We start from the raw sequence: 21868 nt of genomic DNA on the forward strand, positions 1-21868 counted from the left end.
ATACACAAGAGAGATTCCAGGTAAAACAGAGACCTCACCCTGCTGACATCTGAACAGAGACGAGGTCAGGATGGGAGTAGTGCTAGATGGCAAAGTGGGTTGGAGATGGAGGGCGAGTGGGGGAATAACCTCTCTGTATTTCATGTATTTCCTGTCCTTCGGAAAACCATTCAGCCTTTACTTCAGTTTTCAACTGGCCTGGGACTCCAGTCCCCTTTCAGTGCCTGAAGTGGGAAAACACCTGATCACAAGCCTGCAGGAGCCAGCAGTACGTTAGAGGGGCACTCTCTTTAGGAGAAGTGGTCTCGTCACTATCACTCTGGCTTCAAAACTTAGGCAAGGGTTAGCACACACAGCAGAGAGTGCCGTAACTGCCTCCTTACTTAAATGTGTGAGACCAGTTTCCACGGAGTGATCTCACTGGTTCTAAATTCTGTCAAAAGCTCATGGCCAGTGATCCTCCTGAGAGCCTGAATACAAGAGCACCAAGGACTAAGTTTTGGTGGAGAGGGAAAGGTCTCAGTTCATGACAGGACCTCTCACATTCCACTATCTAAAGACCACACAGGTCTGAGACAGCAGCCTCTCTCAGCAGAACACAAGATCTGACTCAAACCCCAGGGCATTGCCACCTACCAATGCACAACCCGGTGCAGCTGAGCCACACCAGCAACAACAGCTCTCCCACCAGTTCTAACTCTGGTTTCCCAGACTTTGCATGCTTGGGACCCAATACATTCAAAATCTGATAACTTGGTCACTAACAAAATGCCCTGAAGAACTGAACTTTGCCTCAGCACTCTCCACTCCCTAGGGACATGGAGATGCTTTTCCTCCTACAACTTCCAAATTCCTCCTACAACTTCCCTGAGTGCCTCCCTCAATCCCCTGCCTTAGACAGTAGTGTGCAAAAGACCCTTCCGCTCCCTGAATTGCATCAGCCTGCCAGGCAAAGATGGAAGGATATGGTTCAAACCCAGCTGACACTGTCCTTTCAGTCAATGGGAGAAGACTAAGAGAGTTTACCAGTCACATCACTTCTCCTTGCTCTCACTGAGCTAGTCTTCTCCTCCCTGCGTGCTCACACGGATGAAGCAGAGCTTTCCAAAGTGACACACACTCCACTGCAACAGCCGACCATGAAGGACAGGCTGCTGGGCCTGGAAGCCAAGGAGAAACTTCTCATGCCACACCAAAGCACCAGCTACTACAAAACTTCTGAAGAAGCTTTCCAGGAAAGGAGTAGAGAGATTCAGAACTAAGACACAAAGTTTTCCTTCAGCAACTTCTCCTTTCATTTGGATGGGAAAGCCTTCCCTGCCAATATGGAACTGAGACACCAGGGAGACACCTGCAACCAGAAGGGATGCCCTGGAAACTTCATGGAGCCACATGAAAGTGACTGCAGTTTCCAAACCCCATCTCCTGCAGGAATAGCAGCTTCTCCCTTGCACCCAATTGACAGCTAGTCTTTTCCATTTAAATGCTGAATCTGACCAGGGCAAAGACAGGGTCAGATTGGTTTCCGAACCACATCCAGGAGCAAAAGAGTAACAGAAGAGCTAAGAACGGTTTGATTTCTAGTGCAACCACAACAACGGACAATCCCTCAGACATCTTTCATTCAAGGATCACGGCGAAGTGCGAGGGAAGAGAAGTGAGCTGGGGGGAGGCATGTCCAAGCAGGTCCCAATTAAAGCTTTAAATGACAGGGAGGTAAATGAACTGATTGTCCTTTTGGTCTCTCAGCTGGATGTGAAATGCAGGAATAGCTGTGACGAAGCAGCACACAGCAGTCCTTAGATCCAGTGTATTTCTCTTTGTAGAGGTAAGTGCTCTCTCAGACCCGTTGAATTTCAAACAGCTTCACATCTGTGTCATACCAGATAGGGGGATCCACGTTCCTGAGGGAAAAAGACAAGAGATGCTTTACTCTCTGTGGCCAAGTACATGGAACTCAAATCTCACAGCCAAGACTACAGGAGCTGGCTACACAGAACACCTTCAACTTTGCAAAAGAGGAAATCACTGGTTGCGAGACAATGCACCTTACAGGGATGACAGTATCTACAACATCCCACAAAACCAGAGCTTCGCATTACATCTCCGCACCATCCCCTTTAGGCAGCTTTTCTACTCCCTGCTGCTGCCAGTTCCCAAACAAGCAGTACTCCCAGAACAGCTCCCTTCACATTGCCTGCTCAAACAAAGTTTTGGAGCAGCTGATTCAGCCTAGCCTCTTCCAAAGGAACATCATCTTTCTATCCTGTAAATATGAGGCAATCCAGAGCTGGCCAAGTACATGCAATTCTCTCTACAGGCCCCCCAAAAGTTTGGAAAAGACCACGTCAGATGCACCCAGCTGGTTTACCTCAAATAAATAACTCCCCACATGTAGGTCCGGAACCACATGGCAGTGCCCGAGTTAGCCTGGTACTTGCGGATGAGGATGGGATGAGGTACCGGTAGCAGCCCCACCAGTGTGCCGTGCTGCAAGAACTTGAGGATCTCCGATTCATCAGTGAGACCCCTGCAAAGAGACAAATCAGGAACATCCTTAGCATGTCGCACAGACACCCCCAAAACTGCTGCAACACAAAGTATCAGTCTAAACAAACACAGACACAGAGTTGGCCACTGTGGCCACCAAGAACACACATCCTCTTCACTGAAGAGTTGAGAAGGGATCAAACAAAAAACTTGGCAAGCAAAATAACACCTCCTCTGCTGAGACCATGATGCTTTCAATTATACTTCACAAGGTTTCCCCTAGAGGCCCTCCAAACTCTGCCAGCCTCACCGAGCTCTTTACACACTGTGCAGCCCTTTCTCTCAAAAAATGGACTTACTTGTCAATGCAGATCTTCTCCACCTGAGGGACCAGCACCTGTAAGAGCCGCATGATTGTCTGCAGGGGAAGCTTTGACTTCCAAGACATCACCTGTAAGTAGGAAAGCCCACAGGGAAATCAGTGCACTGCATTAGTAGTTTTTCTACAGTCATCTTCACTACCTTTACAATAAATGAGGTTTACAAAAATCACAAAAGGCAACAAACCGAGTGCACAACAGGAATACAATAAATCCTGGAGCACTGGAATTACGAGCCACTCAATCAAACAAGTACGACATTGGTTCAAAACAGGTGAAACAAAATACTTCTTTGCAGATGGTTATAAACTTCTTTAGCTTTTGATCACAAGTCAAAGACACTCCCCGTGAGGAAACGCTCCTCTGGGGGAGTCTCTGTGGGTGGGACAAGGGGAGTGCATGTGTGGCGTTTTTGACACAACTCTCTTCCTCATTATTTATTTCCTCTGTCTAGATTCCCTTACCCAGTCAGGAGTTGGGGTCCACTGTCCACTGGAGGATGCACTAGAGAGACGCCTTCGATCCCGTCGGGGATGTGATGCCTCCTATCAATAAATATTGTTTTTTTAAAAAAAAGAAGAAACAAACAAAAGCAAATCACACTTAGGAGCAAGAAATACAACCCATTTTCTGCTGACTTTCCCCCTAGCTTTTCCAGAATACTGCTGGGAAAGACAACTCAGCCTGTCCCTAGAACAGATCAAACCCAACAGACCTTCGTTCACTGAAACAATACGCACTGACCCACTGAGCAGCAATATTTGATGGGGTTCAGTTGTAGGACCCTGTGGCAAGGTCACAACCCCAGTGACCACTGCTGACACTGTTGAAACCATCCACAGTGGGAGAGTTAAAACGGGACTGACAAAAGACTGTTCAGGCATGCTTCTTTATTTTAGCACAGAGGTTAAACATCTGAAGACCACCACTTTTCAAACCTCTGTCTATTGAGTATCTCTGGGATTTTTGGTGCCCATCCTGGAATATCTTGAAGAGCATTTTTCCAAGGGCAGGCTTTCAGCAACTCCTACCTAAAAACCCCTGGAACAGTACAGTCATACACCCGAACACGAACATCATCACTAGTCACTTTTTTGAAAGCTCTGGTCAAAAGTCCAAGACCCAATTCTCTTATGATTCTTCTCACCACATTACTACCACCTTGGCTTTCCAGGTCAGTCAAGGAAAGCTCCCAATATTCATGGTGGAGAGGAAGGAAATACCATGTTAAAATCACTGTCAATCTCTGCGCAAGGTAAAAATAGAGAGGCTTTTTCTTTTGCAATGCACCCTGACCATTCATTACTGCTGCCTAGAGCTGGCTTTCTATGAAACAAACGGAAACAGCACTTCCTTCCAGCAGCCATCCTGCACCTCCACACACACGGACTCACTCACATGTCACCTCCGCAACCAGAAACAGCAGGCTTGGGGCAGAGCTGTGCCGCAATCCACTGGAAGTTGACAGCGCTGTACCAGTCCTTTTCTGACTGAGGAACAGCTCAAACCAGCTGCTGGACACAGAGATGTAACGACCCATGATTCCATTTCATGGGTTGCTGGAAGAAGAAAATCTTTCTTCTGCAAGTTCTCAGCCAAGATCTCACTTAACGACAACATAATCAACTGTGTGCTTAAGACATCTTGCTGACCACGGGCCTTCATCTGGTACCCGGGAAGGCCAGGAAGGATACGCAAAACCGGTCCAGGGGTATTTAGGAATTCTGTTCATTTCAGTTTATTCAAAGCCTAAACAGCAACATTATTTTGCAGTGTTGGCAGCTACAACCTCATCACTCAGCCTGTTCAGCTTCAGTGCCATATCCTCATCAAGCTTCTAAAAATAAAATTCATAAACACATAAATAACTCTGATATCCTTCAGATGATCCCACCCTCTTCCTCTTTCCTCCTCATTCTCCCACAGGCCTTGCCCCCTCACAGGCAGGCAGCTGACACATTTAGGAGAGGAAAGATGCCATTACACTGAAATATGAAGGCTGTTGAACATTTCACAAGACACTTTTGAAATGGTTATGACTGATAAGAGGAGAACGTTACAACAGATAAAGGAAGGAAATTAAATCAGTCATAAGGGTGGGTATCCTAAAATTTATCCAGTACCTCTTATTAATTTATCTTAACTCAGTAGGTTTACACCAGGTTGGAGCACAGCAGCAGACAATGTTCAGATAGCCTGAAAAACCACAATCCCTGCAGACAAGCATGTGCGACCTGAAGCGCCATGCAATAGCAGTGATGATTCTCCCCACAGCATATCCTGCGACCTTTGGTGCAGGCTCTGCTGCCCTTCACCTCCTCTCTGCTTTTTGGCCCCCACCCCACAAACATTCAGACACGCAAAGAGTGTTGCTGGAGCCAGGTGGGGCAGCTAATGGCAACCGTCCGTCTGAGAGCAAAGGCCCACATGTGTGCACACACAAGTGGAACAAGAGGAGAGGATTAGGACATAAGGAGAGAATACAGGAGTCTTCAGCCTGCTCCGCTCGATTATGGTGCCTCTGCAAGCATCCCCCATTTGGACCCCAGTTCTGCAGTACTGTCTCAGCCAAAAGCCTGTCGCGAGCAAAGCAGACGGAAAGATTCTTGTAGCACCGCCACAGTCCATAGCAGCCCACGATAAAATGCATCACCCCATCCCAACTCATCACCTCCTGCCCAGTTTGCTCAACACCTGTGAGAGCTAGTGTGTCAATTTGGCCATTCCAGAGAAAACCAAGAGAGGAAAAGCTGGGAAGTTATGCCTTTCACCATGGGGCAGCCACATCTCCCTGGGGAACTGCATGCAACATTCTCATTGCAATAAATGGCTCTGTGGACAGTAAATGCTCACGCAGAGCACACGGCAGCACTGGGTGTATAAATGTGGCCTACTGAAGGAGGACAGGATGCGCAGGATAGCCATCATCATATACTTTTTGATACTGGACAGGAAAAGACAAGGACTGAGAAATTAATGGAGAGCAATAAAAAACTACTGCTCCAGTGAAGCTGGAAGATAGCTGTTTTACAGCTCTTGATGGGGAAACCCAGCAAACGCCATAAGGCCGACACTGCCACCAGAGCCTAGGAGGACGGTGCAGCTTTGATTCACAGACCTCAAAGCCTCTGTCTCATCTACACGGCGAAGCAGCCACCACCCTGAAGGCAGCACCTCAGCCAAGCCCTCGTAAGAACATAGTTCACAACATCAGCTAGCCAGAGGATTCTGGTAGGGCTCTCCATCCCAGAAAGGAGGGAGAGGAAAAAGCAGCAGCAGTCACAACATGAATTGAAAGCTTCTGGCATGCAATTACGCACTTGCTGCTCTATCAGTAGCTTTCAAGGTGGAGAAAGCTCACTCATCTGGTGTCCCAGCTCTTGTGTCACTAGCACAAACATGAAACACCCAAGATGATGCAACAGCACTTCTGAACCACAGGGTTTTCCAGCACAGTGCACATGTGCATACTGCCTCTAATATGATGCCTTTCTTCAGTGGGCCAACCAGATCTCTCCTTCGAAGTCCTCCATTTTAGTTCATTTCGCACCCTAGACCTTTCCTACACCAGAGTGTCCGGCCTTACCCCACTCCAGGGCTCCCCATCGCTCACAGCTGAGGGCGGGTTACCCTCCAGTGCAGGCTGTGAAGACTCAGGCTCCAGCGAACGCATGGTCCCATCCTCCGATACCTGCGACTTCTCTGTGAGCTTGTCAATGCCTGTGTCCAAAAGAGAAAAAGCTCATAAACACAAGTGAATTACATACACTTAAAAGCCTAGGGTTCTTCTCTGCCCTACCATGCACAGACACCCTGTGCACCTGCTGGCATCTGAAATGCTCTACTTTCACCAGGAGAAGCAAAACCTAACCTTGATCTCACAACCCCAAAGGAGTTAATTTGTCTCTAGGAAAATGGTCCCTGATGGAAGAGGAACATAGATTCACACGGATATAGTTAAACTGAGGCAAAAGGTCAAGGTTAGGACAAATGGCCACGTGGACACCAAGTCTGAAAGAAGAGAAAGTCGAGCAGTTTACTTTGACTTGTTTGTGATTGGCTTGGGCAAACTGATCTGAAACCGAGACCGAGAGGCAGTAAGTTATTCACAGATGTAAACTCTTAATCTCTTCCACGCCCAGTGAAAGGGTGAGTCCACACCATATCTCACAGAGAAAACAAACCTCTCTCCTGTTACAAAGGTAAACTAAAGCTGACCTGGAGTGGCCACCAAACTTGTCTTCAGCGTCCCTGGTTCAGACGTGACCCTTCCATGGAGACCCCATCCTGGGAGTTGGTGCGAGAAATAGGCTCAGGAGTTTTCTTCTTGCGCTGCAGACCTTTCTGGATGGACTGTGAGTCCGTGGGTAAGTTGGCCAGCTGGTGAAATACATTCCGCTTGCGGATAACAGCATAGACCAAATTTGAGTTTCCTGGGAATCACAGCAACAAAATGAGTGGAGAAGGAAGACTTAAAGAGCTCTGCCAATCCAGTACAGCTCACTGGGCACACAAAGCATGATTGTGGAGACCCCGCAAGCTCAGAGAACCATGCTTCCCCCCCTCAAAGGCAATGGCACAAGGAAGAAAGAGCAGAGTCTGGTATCCTCTTATCCATTACAAAGCAATACAGGAAACTCAGCAAAATTCTTCCAGGCAGACAAGAAATGGCTTAGAGACTGACATTCAAACAACTGAGAAGAAAAAGAATAGTTCCAACTACATATTAGCACCCATTTTGGGGGAAAAGGTTGTTACTCAAGATTCAACATTTCTCCATCTTCAAAAGAGCTCAAAAAACAAACTGGAGACATTCCATTTGAGGGGAAACAAGCTTGAAAGAGGAAAGCCAAAAGGCCAGAATTCTTACTGTCTGCAAGGTGGCCAAGAACAGAATGAAACCATCCCCTAAAATAAAACACAAACCACAGCCACAAAGAGTGGTTTAGGATCTGGCAACCACCACTTGCTACATTCCATAAGGGAAGAACAATGGCCACTTCTGATTTGCAGTTTTTGAAATTTTGAGCAGGGAGAAATAAGAGCTCCTAGCAGGTTAAGGGACCTCACTCTATTACAGTTTACTTGAGGTATAAGACTGTCATGTTTTCAAAAAGGAAAGGATTTTTGGCATTTCCTGGAAAGGCAGCAAGTGCTAGAACTTTGTTTGGATTGGGGATGTTTGGTCTTCAGCTCCAGAAACCTGCCAGAGCAGAACTGCCAGGCACATTTTAATGTTTAAGAAGATGGAAATGTTTTTGTGCTCTCACCTACACTGCTGAGCAACATCAGCAGTTTCACAGCAGCATCCAGCCAGTCACAACTTAAGTGCTACACACTCACTTTCTCTTCTCCTTCCCCTCGACCCATCTCATCTTCTGGTCTGCAGGTGGCTGAGGTTATGCTGACAACTAGCTGCTGTCTCATTTTGCTCTAACCCAGCCTGTCTGGGTCAGGACCCAACACTGATTACCTACTAACCCCACTTCTCAATCCTAAGCAAGTCTCTGGGTAGCTGGTTTCTACACTTCTCCCCCTCTCTCATCAGTTTGAACTCTGAACTTCCATCTCATGTTCTCTTGGACTAAACTGGTACAAACCCACTAAATATAGCAGTTAGTCTCTTACCATCAAACTGGTACTGAATGATGTTGTTGAAAACTTCCAGCAAGAAGAAAACGAGATGGTGGTTCTGGACAGCAGAGAACAAGAACCAGGTGGTGGAAAAAGCCTCCAGGAGATGCAGTAACTTGTTAGCAGCCACCATGGAGAGAGACTTCAGGTATGGAGACACTGTGGAAGGCAAAAAAAAAAAAAAAAACTGAAGAAAGAACCAAGGCATATTTATTCACATGTATTTATTACATAAATACACCACTAAAAATGTTGCTCTTACCACCTTCCCACCCTGCACTTCTGGGCAAGCCCGTGGAACAGCTGAGTCCAACAGGGTTCCACAGAAGTATTTCCAAATATTAAAGAAGTGAAACAAAGATATTGCCTAGTATAAGCAGGCATTTCTGCTTTTAGAGGGTCTTGTGTAGTTTTACACTAGTAACACCACCTCTGGTGTGCCTCCTGGAAAGCTTACACAACTAGAGCCACTTGGACGCTCGCTAAGCCCAAGGGAAGCCACTGCCATCGTGGGGAGGTGGCACTCCCTGCTGGAGAGGGATAGCGCTGCCACCACCCTCACCAAAATGCTCTTCTACCACCCCAGAGGTGCTCCAGGGACTCTGCTCTCCCACCCTCTGCCCCATCCAACTGATCCCAGGCAATAGCCCTGCAGGCAGCTCTGATCTTCAGTTGGCACCTCCAGCACAGACTAGAAAGGGTCACGGTTTCCAGCAGCAGTCGCTGACACTTGTCAATGTTCAGGGGAGCAGTAGGAGCACAGGGAGAGGGGAGTGAGAGCAGCCAGAGCTGTCCCCTCCGCGGGCTGTGGTTTCACACCACACACAGTGCTTACCGTTCACAACGATGGTGAGCAGGCAGTCAAACAGAGGCTGCAGCCGCTGATGTCCGCTGGTTATGATCTTGTGAAAGACCTACAGTAAAGAAGGAGTTCTTGAGCAAGGTAGTACCTTACTGAAAGCACCCTCTCAACCAAAACCAGTGCCACCCCCACACTAATCACTTCCTGACACCATTCCTTCCTAGGCAGGGCCCTGCACACTCCACAATTACACAGGTGGGGAAGGCTGCTCTCACTGCAGGCTTGCATTTCAGGAGCACAAGCTCTCATTTACAAGGAATCCTTTGAGGACGATTAGGGCTCTACAACTGCAAACAGAAACTGACTGTGAGCTGTTCCAAAAGGCGGAAGCAGCCCAAGACAAAAATAAACCACCAGGAGGCAAGAAACATCTTCACTTCCAATGGATTTTGACTGTGAACCCTAATGATTGCTGCTTGAAACGCCACAGAACTAAACATTTGATTTTAGTGCAAACTTCCAAGTCAAGTGTTTGTCCTACTTTTCTTAACCATATCCTCAGACACAGAAAGATTGAACTGCCTCACAACCAGACACTCCCAACCTCGGCCTTCCCACCTCTAGCTGAAAGAGGAATGAAATCTTGCAGCAACCCAAAGCTATAGGGCTGAGCTTAGTATCACCGATGTTCCCATTACGACAGACATGCTCCACACAACTCTGGTTACCTGGGACAGAGCCAGCAATGTAGTCACATCTCCTGCCTTCCCCACCTGCACCTAAGTCTGGTAGAGACCACACACCCATCCTACTCATGCCAGTCCCAGAGTCCTTCAGACACCGGTCCAGTGCCATCCGGGATCATCTCACGCAGATGGAATTGCATCTCTTGCACATGCACACTGCCAGACACATCACTTCAGGGTAACAGTGTGCAAAGATCCCACCAGTGCTTAGATGCAACCTTCCAGCTACGCAGGGGGCTGGCAGAGGAAAGACGAGTATAGTGAAAGAGGACAGCTATTTGTGGAGGTATGAAACAGGAGTTAGGAGGGACAGAAAAAACTGCTGGAACTATACTCACTATGATGAGCAGATCTGCATGTGTCCCTGTGAAGACAGGGATGTCCATAGGCACTCGTACAGAATACGGCTTGTTCAGTCGAACCCCAAAGTTACGCTCCCCACTGAGAAGCAGGAGGATAAAAACCCCAATGTGCATCAAGCCCACTCGTGCTGCAGGAAAAAAAAAACAAAAAAAAAACCCACCACACATCACAGTGAGGCCAGTGGACCCCTAAAGATAGGAGGGCAGTGAAGAGGGAGGAGAAACACTATGGCAACTAAAAGAAGAACTGCACAGACCAGACCAGACGATCCTGCTAAAGGACATCCCACACAGATCTCTCTCCGCTGTCAGTACCACTGTCCTTCCCAAGTAAATCTATGGGGCCAGTACAATGTTAAGTCTTGGAGAGATCATGCTTTTTTTCTTCATCATGTTCTTGACATACACCCATCACCATGGTAGGAAAGATCTGACTACTTCTTTCCACTGGAGTTAATGCCTGCTTTACACCCAACACAAGAGCAGATCACTCATTTCTCCCTCTTCATGGGATGACGTACAGAGTTTTCGACATAAGGACTCAAAATGAGCTAACACATGCTAAGGATCTTCCTTCCCTGTGTTGTGGTATAGATCACATCCTGCTTCTAGTCTGTTACAACTATTAACACCCTGCTAATGTAATGATTATAGTCCATGATTGCAGAAGGCTGGGAACATGCAGTCAGGATACTATCACATCTCAGCGGTAGGGAGGAAGCATCTTAAAAACCTTCTAGCTCAACTGTCAAGCACAGATCACCCCAAATATTGAAAATAACCAACTTACACTGGTCTGCTCTGGCATCATTGAGAAAATACAAGATTGGGACAAGGATGTCCAGAACATCACTGCTCTTCAGCACAAAGAAGAGGAATTTCTAGAAGAAAGGGGAGGATTTCAGACAATCACAAGCATATTTGGTTTTCTGCACCATCTGCAGGACTCAGGCCAGGTAGTCTCAGGTTAATTAGTCTCTCAAGAACATTAGAAAGGCTGGTGTACACACCAGCTCTTCAACTCCAGTGTTATTTGTAGAGTTATTGCAACACCTGCTCCTGCATTTACCTCAAGCACTGACCTTCAGGAGCTGCAGCCTCTCTCATAAGCTCTACCTGGAGCCAGACCCTCCCCACCCCACCCAGCAGGGAGCAGTGCCCCAAAGTCACTGCTAACTACCTGCCCACAGCTCTTCACCAGGGCTCGGTCCAGCCAGAGCCACACCAGGCTCTGGGCAACAGGCAAGGTGAGGCAAAGCTCAAAAAGACACAGATCCACACCTTGTTGAAGTCACAGAGTTTCCAGAAGAGGACAAGGAGTTCCTGATGGAATTGGATCTTCTTGGCAGAGTTTGGCAGGTAGGTCTGGACCAGCGGGTTTGATAACAAGCGGGCTACTCCTTTCAGGATGAACTGGAAATCCTGCCAACAGACCAGGAGAGAGACTGTGGTGGGCCCAGGGCTAATGCAATCAGCATGAAATCAGACAGGAAATAGATCAGGACAGGAACACGTTACCTCCTCTCGGTGTATTCTTGAGAGGTAATTCACAAACAGATTGTCTGGTCCGGGAGGCTGTGTTCAAAGACAAGGAGTGAAATGCTTACTGGCAACAAGGTTTACCCAGGAAGTCAAAGCGTAACCACTGGCTGATCCAGTTTTAAATGCTAGGAGACAGAGCACCTCAGGGAACAGTAAAGGCAGGGGCTTTTCACTTACATGCTCCTGATTCAAGAGAGTGACCAAAACCTAGCAGTTTGGTCACCTACAGCTGTCTAGTGACCTACAGAACAGAAGCAGATCTGGGCCAGAGATAACAGACTGCAAGGAGAGGAGTGGTGCTGGGCCCTAAAGGTCAACATTCAATGCAAGCTGGTGTAAGAGGACCACTGGGAGTTCAGGAGAGCAGCAAACACAGATCCCAGTGTCACTCACATCCACATCATCCATGGCCGTGCCAGTGGTCGTGCCATCCACAGTGGGGCTTGAACTGGTGGAGCTGTCATAGTCCAAAGTGACAATCAGCACCTGGGCTGCCTCCTCCACCAGGGGCTCGCGGTAGTCGGAGAAAAGCAGGTGATTGTAAGGAATCCCGTAACCCACCGGGTCGTAGGCACAGACGACATTCAGGAGCGAGGTAAAGAGTGGGAGCGCATGTCTAGGGAGGAGAAAACATTCTCAGAAGGCAGAAGCAGGAAGCAAAAGGTGCTGCCTTGGAGAGGGACAAGCATCTCTCCTCACAAGAGTCTGGGGTCATGACAAAACACCAGCATCTTCTCTAACCTCTAACAGTGGCCCATGACTGAGCAGCCCAGAGACATGAGCTGACATGCCAGCTCCCAGCTAGTCTCCTCGACTACAGTGAAAAAGGCCACGTGGCCTCTCAAAGGAATCCCATGCAGCAATGTGAAAAAGGTGACAGGACTCAAAGCTCTCTAGACTCTAGAAAAACAAAACTGTCTGCCTTCAGCCAGGACTGTGCTTCCTCAGGTGAGTGAGCAACTAACAGCTGGGGAGCTGCAAGTCACAGAGGTGGCAATGTCACTAGAGGGCACCGTTCACCCTCCACCAGCACCACAAACCGCCCACTGCAGTGCCAGGCCACCAGTCCCACCAGAGAACAGGACCTGCCATTCCCCACAGGGCAGTCCTGCATCAAACTCCAGTGAGCGCTATGCTCTGTCTCTCCTTTTGCTGTTGAGGAACAACCCTCACTAAGCAGAGATGCTAACGGGGCACACATAAGACAGGGATAAAGAAAAAGGACAACAGCCCCTAGACGTTGGAGGTAGCAAGTCCTATGGTCCCCCATTACCACCACACTCCACGGAAGAGATTTGAAGGTATTTCTCCTGCTGGAACCCAGTCTCCTACCCTTCATCCTCACCTGTTCTCTGTAGAGCAGAAGAACTGCACCCAGGGGTTGGTGTTGCTGCTGTCCGAGGAGGGAGGCAGATACATGGCCTCAGAGAAACAGGTCAGCAGCAGCTTAAGGAGCTCTGTCCTGAAAGAAGGGAAGAAGCCAAGGCCTGAAGCCATTCAGGAGCAGGGACTGGGTGCAGGAGGCACAATCACTTACCACAACAACACATAAGGAAGGCTCAGTCCCATCGAGAAAGTCCTCCCCACAGAGAGCTAAACCCATTTCATTTCTTGCTGTCACTGGCGCAAGGCTCAGCAGAATTGCTGCCTTATGAAAAATCCAGTACAGAACTCCTAGGCATTTCAAAGCAGCAATGTTTTGCCAGCTCCTGTTGCAGACACTCTGACTCCCACATCATACTACAAAAAGCTACTCAAAAGGTCAGTTGTTTTAGTTTTTTTCCTGCATTGCCAGTCCTGTTAGCTCAAAAAGGAGCAAGTAGAAAGCCCCTTGGGAATCAGATACCTGAGGAGGCAAGGAAAGCCCATCTCCCTCAGATTCCCCTCTCCTGAGCCTGGTTGCTTTCCATTCTGCTTTTGCAAAGCCTCTTACCTATTCAAGTCATGGATGTAGTTAGGCTGTGGAGAATGAGCAAAGCCCACTCCTGCCTCCCAGATGTACTCACAGCTGTCGATGGAGTGGATATCTTCTGCTGTGTCCTATGGGGAGAAATAAGAGGTTGGACTACAGAAGACAAGAGCAAGAGTTGACAGTGCTAGCAGTATCCAAGGCAGTTCAACTGTTCTCTTTAGCAATAACAAAGGAACCAGCAGAGAAGCACCCAAAGACTCAGACTGTACATACCAGCCCCAAACTGGGAGCATCCCTGACAGAGAGCCTCTCATCTTCAATGGGTACTGAGCACTGTGAAGAATGAGGCCCTTCCTCTAGCACCCTAAGGTGCAGCACTAGCCACCTCCACTGGGAAGGGTCACCCAGTGCCAAAGGATCCAAAACACATTCTGTTCTCATTACTGGATGCATCAGCACCTCCTCTTCTTTCCTCCACATCTCATGAAACACAGCCCAGGTCAGGTCACAGATCACAAGCACCACACGGGGGTTCAGTCCTGCTCAACACCTCGACGCTATCTCAGAGTATATAATGTTCAGTCTGCCCACATAACAGTGACTCGCAATGGCTGCACCCCAAAGGCAGGAGAAGCAGCAAATTAACCCTCATTTATAATAAAAGGGGGATATGGCTGTGAATTGCTTTTCAGAGAGTAAAGCAAGAAGGTGACTGCAAATACATTATTTCTCCTACTGAGAACCCTCCCAGTCCCTTGACAGCTGCTCGCGTGACTCCCAGACTCTTGTTTTACAACCTGAGGAAATGAACTGCAGCAGTTCGTCCTTCTTTGTCATCGTTGGTCAGGTCAGAGTTGAAGCAGCTTTGCGCAGACAAGCAGCCATTGAAAACCAGTTGTCAGCCCTCCAGGAATGACCAGGAGTCACGGCCCAGATGAATATGTTTGCATCAAGAACTCTTGCCACACTTTGGCTGTCTCTTTTCCAGGGTTTAACTAAGCAAGTTCTACTGCCTGTCTTTCTTCCTCTCTGCACTTGGGAAAAGCAGATCAGAGGACTGTTTAATTGCCCTGGGTTCCCATTGCACAACCTCCCTCCCACAAGGGCACTGATCTCGGGACAGCAGGGCTTGAGGGCAACCAACCACCCTAACCACGACTCCCACAAAACCAGCACGCTGACAGCAGGTGCTGCTGACACACAACCACCTGCAGCTTCCTCCACCGTCCAGGCTTTTTCTGCCTTGCTGCTCACTTCCTACAGAGGCTGGAGCTCACCTGCTGACAGGTTTCTCACCAAGCTCCTCAGAGCAATTCTGTCTGCAACTGGACTGCCTAAGACATCCATCCACAACCAAATCTTGAACATCTCCTGCCAGGCACAGGCTTCATGGAAACAAATTCAATGGCACCCACAAACCTGCTTCTACAATGTGTGACTGAGCAGGAACACCAGGAGGAGACAGCATGTTACTAGACATCATTATAGCAGTTCAGGCAATTTAGCACTCAGGTTTGTCAGGGAATTTTGCAGCCATGAAATAATACAATGGTTTAGGATGCTTGTTTTTAATTTACTTCATAGCTCTACCAAAAAGGAGGGCTGCCCGCTTTTGTTTATACCTACAATAAACACCAGAGTCTCATTGGTGGGAAGAGAGAGAGCGAGAAAGAGGGAGGGAGATGCACCAGAATCTGTCCTTAGCACACCTGGCAGGAGATCCCTGCTTTAGGGAACTCCTCTGAAGTAAATAAGTATCAGAACACATTTTTCTTTGCTGCAATGATACAAAGAGGGAGAGGAGGTGCAAGGACACAACCACCATGTATTCATTCACGTCACAGCACCTGCGATCAGGCAAACAGCTGCTTCCTGCTCCAGACTGCATCAAATTGCCAGTGAAAGGAACAAGATGCTAAAGGTCTCTGCTCTGATAGCAATAACAGAACAGCAGTTGTCTGCCAGTGCAACCACCTTTTCCTGAGGAGCGAGCCATAGTGTGGGGTAAGCGCCAGCCGCTCCATTTGAGACTCACCCAGCTGTCTCAGAACATCTGTTTCAGAGGGCACAACACCACACACCAAACCCAAAATGCTGATCAATGAGTCACTGAGGGTTCAGACTCAGCAACCCTGTATTTTCCTGCCTGCGGGTTTGCAAGAAGCTGCTGGGGACTTCCAGGGTGCCCCCCACCATGCAGCTAATCTACCTCTATGCAGACAATCTCATGATTCAACTTACCACCGTGCTCCTCCGGTGGCTCTGCACAGTGAAATCAGGACAGAAGAGCAGATCTGCGACAGCAAGGAGCAACGACTCAGCCAGGGGCCGGGCATTTTCATCATCTTCATCTCCCTAAAAGCGAGAAATGTCGGAAACTATTGTCAGCCTAAGGTTAGTAAAGAGCATACAGTAACACTCATATAACACAGGGAGAGAAGATACACTCCCCAAGAACACACAGGGAGTAAGAAATTACAAAGATACAAGAGGGAGAAACACACAAAACCCAGGCATTAGAGGAAAAAAATTCCCCCCTGGACAGTGATGACTAGACAGGAACAAGCTCTTTAATGACACCAGACTTGGCAGACAAAGGCATAGAGATGTTGAAGGAACAGCAGAGTAGCACTGGACCTTGCCATGTGGAGATGCTTGACTTACTGAAGACAAAAGGAAAGGGAACCATTTACAGAGAATAGGGTTGTACAATCATGAAGGAAGGTGATTTGGATGGTGCACAGAGACAGCAATAGGAAGAAGTCAGCCAGCAGCAATAAAGGTGTAAAATCTCTCAAAGTCCTGCATGGGCTGCCCAGAACTGGAGGTAACAGAACTGTGAGAGGCCACATGCACCATGTTCAGCAAGGGGCCACCTCATCCTGGCACAGCAGAGCAAGCATGACAGCAGAGGGGATTTTGCAGTCTCCAGCGTTCAAAGCAATCACTCGAATCATGCATGGCTACTCCTCTGCAGCCGTTGCCATGGGAAACCTTGCCAGCTCCTGCCTGTCAAAGAGCATCCTGGATGGGAGGCCTTCCCACCACACACTGGTGCTGGAGGGAGAGGCGGGGAGCAGGAGTGGCAGGAGCTTATCTCCCTCGGCCAGGTCTCTGTCAGACTGTGCACGACACACGTCTCTGAAATCATAGCAGGCAGCTAACGGAGATAATTGCCTGTGTGACTCTGATGTCTGTCTCAGTGACAGCAGAAAGACTACCATCAAACAGACCCCGGATGTAAGGAGAGGCTCAGAGAGGATGGATGGAGCCAGCACAGCAAAGGTGCTTCTACTCGGGCTCATAGTCAGAGACGAAATGACAAGCATTACGGTCCAAGGGGATTTCTTTTCCAAGAATAATCTTTGCTAACATCCCCTCAGCTGCCAGAAAAACATCCCTGCAGGCACCGGGTGCCACCACATCCAAAATGGGTGACACACAACAAACCAACAGATCCATACACAACACAGACGCCCTTATAGGAGGGAGTCACCCATGCTCCAGGAGCTCCGCTATCCATCACTGCATCATGAAGCAGTCAAAGGACAATCACAGAGATATTTACTAATGATCCAGGCATACCATCATCTTCCCCTCAGCTCCCAGAGAGAAATCAGCCTTCAGACAGCAAAGCTATTGCTCCTAGATTAGATACAACCCCAGTCTCCCTAACTTCTCAGGCCTTTATTTATTATCCCCAGCTGTAGAGCAGCTTCTGCACATGGTTAAATGGTGAAGCACACCGAACCACAACAGCTCCACCGGCATTCAGGAGGTACAATGCAGGAGGGCTCCCCAACCCAGCACACGTGTACTGGGCTGGATCGCTCTGGTGTGACCCCACCACTCCAAGGCTGAGAAACTCTCTCTTCCAGGTACTGATCAAGGTGGAAAAACCGTAGTGGCAGCAGCCTGGCTGGATCAGAGCACCAGGCAGCCTGCATGCTCTTTCCCAAAGCAAGCTCCTCCATTGTTAAGCCTCTCCAGCACTCCCCAGCCCCTGCAGGGATGAAAGGATGGACAACCACCACCCTCCCAATCACGCAGGTCACACAACAGAGCAAGGATAGCAAAGACTTCCCTTTCCGCCACCCAGAACTTTCCTTTGAAGTGGCTTCAGGCAAAACAGATTTGAAGTGACAGGCAGAGCCAGCACAAGGTTTGTACTGCACTAACCACTACCCATCCTTTATCGCCTTCCCCAAAAACACTGCAGTACACCTAACATTCAGGTGAAACCACACTCTTCAGCACAGCCATGCTGACCTGCAAATTCAGAAACTCACAGGAGCGTGCTCTCTATGCACAGAGTAGCACAGAGGGAGCAAGCACACAAATATGTACTCCTGGACTAACTCAGCTGTGTTTTTAACAGTAGTCTTCCTACTTCCATGAAATCCTAAAGCACTTGCACCCTCTTCCTCTGAGAGACATAGAAGAACACTACTGTGCCTGCTCTCCAGACAGAGAAATGTAAAGAGGTTCAAGGATTCCCCTGAGGCTATAAACATCACTGACAAATCCAGAAGCAGTACCCAATCCTTTAACCACTCTTGCTCAGATATGGGCTGCACCTACCAGGCTAGGCCCCTGGTTAACACTGTATCACTCAGCCTGTAAGCAGGGTATTGAGTCACGATGCTGAGAGTTTCTCTGCCACCATTTTCTTTAAGTGTGACTTTAAGATCAATGGAAATGACATTCTATGACTTGAATCTTAAATCAACTTTAGTTAATGGAATAAGGTCATTTCATACAGCCTTTAGTACTGCTCTCATGTTCATTTCAATTCACACCTTCATTGATACTGGCGAGGACTTCGCTCCCATACCAGCTCTCTCCTACAGCTACCCACCCAAGTAAAATATTCAGATGATGCAGCAACCTGTGCTAAACAAATCAGCTGAGGGTGAGAGGAAGAGCATCAAGAATCAAAGGAAGGAAAAGAACTTAGAAGGTGCCACCTAATTTCTGACCAAATAGAAATAACTGGAAGAAAGTTGCCCCAAAAGTATGTAGGGTCTCCTCACTGCAGCCTCCCCTTCACCCTCCAGAAAGAAGAATAAGTGTCAAGAGACAGACCCCTCCTCGGCCAGCCCCAGGGACAGTCGACCAGAAGAAACCTCTCCAGTCTGGGTCCTCGAAGATGTAAGGCAGGATCCGGGTGAGGAGCCGGCAGCAGTTCAAGACTATTTGCCTCTCCTTCTCTGTGTGGCAGCCGCTCTCTGCTCCCTGCACCAGCTTCTCCACAGCCTGAAGGAAACAAAAGCAAGTCAGGTAGCATTAGCCTGGAACAAGTTAGCAAGAGTTGGGCAGGTCTGTCCTGCTGGTGACACCCTCACATAAAGTTATAAGCAGTTCTTGGAGCCCATTTTCTCTTAATTCAATGGTACAGGCGCTGTTGCTGTTTGAAACACTGCAGAAATAGGGTTAATGATCTTAAAAAGACCTTCTCGAACTTCCACTGCAAGAGACCTCACATGCCAGGGCTAATCCACGCAGCACACGTGTCGTTCCATGTGAGACAGACAGCAGCAGGACCAGAAAGCTCCTTCCAGCACTGCTCCCTGACACCACACACTGCAAAGAGCAGATCAGATTAGTCACCCGCATCAAACACAGGAGATGCAGGCAGAACCAAGGCAGCAGCACTGTGCTGCACGGTGTGAGGCACTGGCAGGGGAGGAATGCACAGACACACAAAGTCTGACAGATCTGTTTGTGCTGTTGCGATTACAGCAGGGACCTCTCCTGACTCAGAAGGTGGGAGCTAAGCTGCTGCCTGTGACTATCAGAGCCTGGCAATGTCCCGCTGCAGAGAAGTGTGGTCATGCAGGCTTCCCCCACTGACCCTCCAAACAGGACTGCAGCTCTGGAAAGAGCTTCTGGGCTCCGTCTCTCCAGTCCATCCAATCGCTGCTGAAACTGCCAACAGAGACAGTCACTGGGTTTTTCAGGATAGGATGTGGGTCTCGCCAAGCAGCAACGACAGCCCCAGGAGGCAGCAGCAGCAGGTTTCACCCACAGACAGAAAAAGGAAGCTCCTTCCCCAGCAGCTGCATCCACTTGCTCTTCCTCCCTGATCCCAGGAGGAAATTGAGAGGGAACAAAAGCCAAAACATTTACCAAGGATTCACCTTGCTGCTTTTTAATTCATGAGGTCATGTGCTCCTGTTTATTTTCATAGCAGCCTGTCTGGGTCACTGACTCTGCTAGCCTGCGTCATTGCCTTAATGGGTATTTAGATGCTGTTTGTGCAGTCTCAGTCTGTCCACGCGCCATGACTGAGCTTAACTATTTTTTCAAGCACATTTATGACTGTACAGCCTGAGTCCTCAGCCACGACTGCAAATGACATTTCAGCCATGCTGTTGTGCTCTCCACGAACATGCAGCGTTGCCAAGTCCAGTGGCACACTGCACCTGGCACATGTCAGGGCCCCCAGCCTGGCAGAAGCAAAGGCTCCTCTGACCCGGATATCCCGAGATCCATGGCTCCTGGATGAACAGCCTTGCAGTAACCAGGTCTCACAATACATCTGTTTCCAGTAGAGAACAGCCCACATTTTAGCCTTGGTTTTAGGGGAAAGAGGACACAGAGACAAAGGGTTATGTGGTCAGTACAGGTCTCCCCAAGCCTTCCCGATTCCCAAGCTGCTGACTGCCAGAAGCCAGGAGACAGCACTAGGGAAGAACCATTCCATTGGTCCTTATTTTTGTATTCTTCCTCAAGTATCCACTACATGCATCTGTCTGAGGCACGATTCCCAGTTAGAGGGACCTTCAGGATGATTCATCAGATCTCATTCACATTTTGTAGAGCACGAAAGAAAAACAGGATGGCAACAACCATTTAAAAATGGGAAAATGCCATTTCAAATGTTTCCAGTGCTACAAATTAAAAGGCTACTCTTCGCATGGCTCAAATCAGGAGCATTATTAACACCTGCACTTTCCCACACAGAATAATTCTCAGACTGTTCCTTGAGCAACATCAGCTGTTGCTCACCAGCTTGACATTTTGCCAAACCTGGCAGGCCAGGAAACGTGAGTCAGTGTCCCTTGTGCTGCACATAAGGACGTGGCAACACCAGAAGCAGCATCAGGGATGTTCTGATGTCACAGCAGACGGAAGAAAAGTCTAAAGATCTCCCTCCAACTTCATCCAGGCACTTTTACAGTGACAAACTCCACATCCCTCTGGGATCTATGAGCTTGAAGCCAGAGTGATGCACAGTGAGGAGCAATTAGATGCAGACAGGGAATCAGATGTTTCAGCCTCACCACAAATATGCAGTGGTACAAAGTCACCTAAGCAGGAAGGAGTTTACCTAGCAGGCAAGACCCAAGAGGGCACGGTAAAACATGGGAAGGGGACAAGAGGAAAAACGCTCCAAAGTGAGCAAATGCTGGCTGTGGTGTGTGTTAAACCAGGAGATGAAGGGCTGAGAATTAACATCAGCAGAAGACAGGGAAAAGCAAGCACATCATGTGGTACAAGGAAATAATATGGTACCTGTGTCCCCTTGGGAGCCACAGGACTATTGATCCAGGGACACCCTGCTGCTAGCACAGCACCAAGGAGGACAACAGCACCAATCTTACCTTATAACACAAAGTCGCCAAGTTTGAAGGTGATTCTTCTCTCACCGCTCGAATCTCTGCAGCTGGTACAAGGGCAAAGACATCCTGCACTGACGTGGCTGTGTCTGCCCAGAACTGGTCCCAAAAGGCATCATCCGTCGCCTCCACGGGCTGTGGAGAGACAAACATGGTTACAGATGCAGAACTGTCATTCTATGAGGTCCAAGCATCAGCGACCATGCCTGGCTTGGGGATGGGACCAGGCACAAAAGAGGTTCAATAAAACATCCTGGTACTGGTTTTGTACCTCAGCCTCTGTTACCAGGGCTTCGGTCAATTTGATCTCCCAAACAGAGCATTTCCTCTGCAAGGCGGTGAGCAGCAAGACATTAATGTCACCAGCTGCATCAAACT

The 21868-nt window shown here is 48.5% G+C and overlaps 1 protein-coding gene across 1 annotated transcript; it reads right to left on the reverse strand.

Moving 5' to 3' along the window:
- Positions 1-1079: 1079 nt before the first annotated feature.
- Positions 1080-21625, reverse strand: HID1 (HID1 domain containing; the record flags this gene model as incomplete). The annotated part of the gene is given in 19 exon segments (XM_010077081.1): positions 1080-1904; positions 2372-2530; positions 2850-2941; positions 3335-3415; positions 6457-6590; positions 7089-7130; positions 7133-7303; positions 8499-8663; positions 9340-9418; positions 10391-10542; positions 11205-11295; positions 11696-11836; positions 11933-11989; positions 12350-12572; positions 13302-13418; positions 13890-13996; positions 16110-16223; positions 18954-19124; positions 21476-21625. Coding segments are annotated over 19 exon segments (2310 nt in total), but the record flags the coding sequence as incomplete, so codon positions are not given.
- Positions 21626-21868: the final 243 nt, after the last annotated feature.

The sequence above is a fragment of the Pterocles gutturalis genome, unplaced genomic scaffold, assembly GCF_000699245.1.
Source record: "Pterocles gutturalis isolate BGI_N339 unplaced genomic scaffold, ASM69924v1 scaffold17083, whole genome shotgun sequence".
NCBI classification, from domain to species: Eukaryota; Metazoa; Chordata; class Aves; order Pterocliformes; family Pteroclidae; genus Pterocles; species Pterocles gutturalis.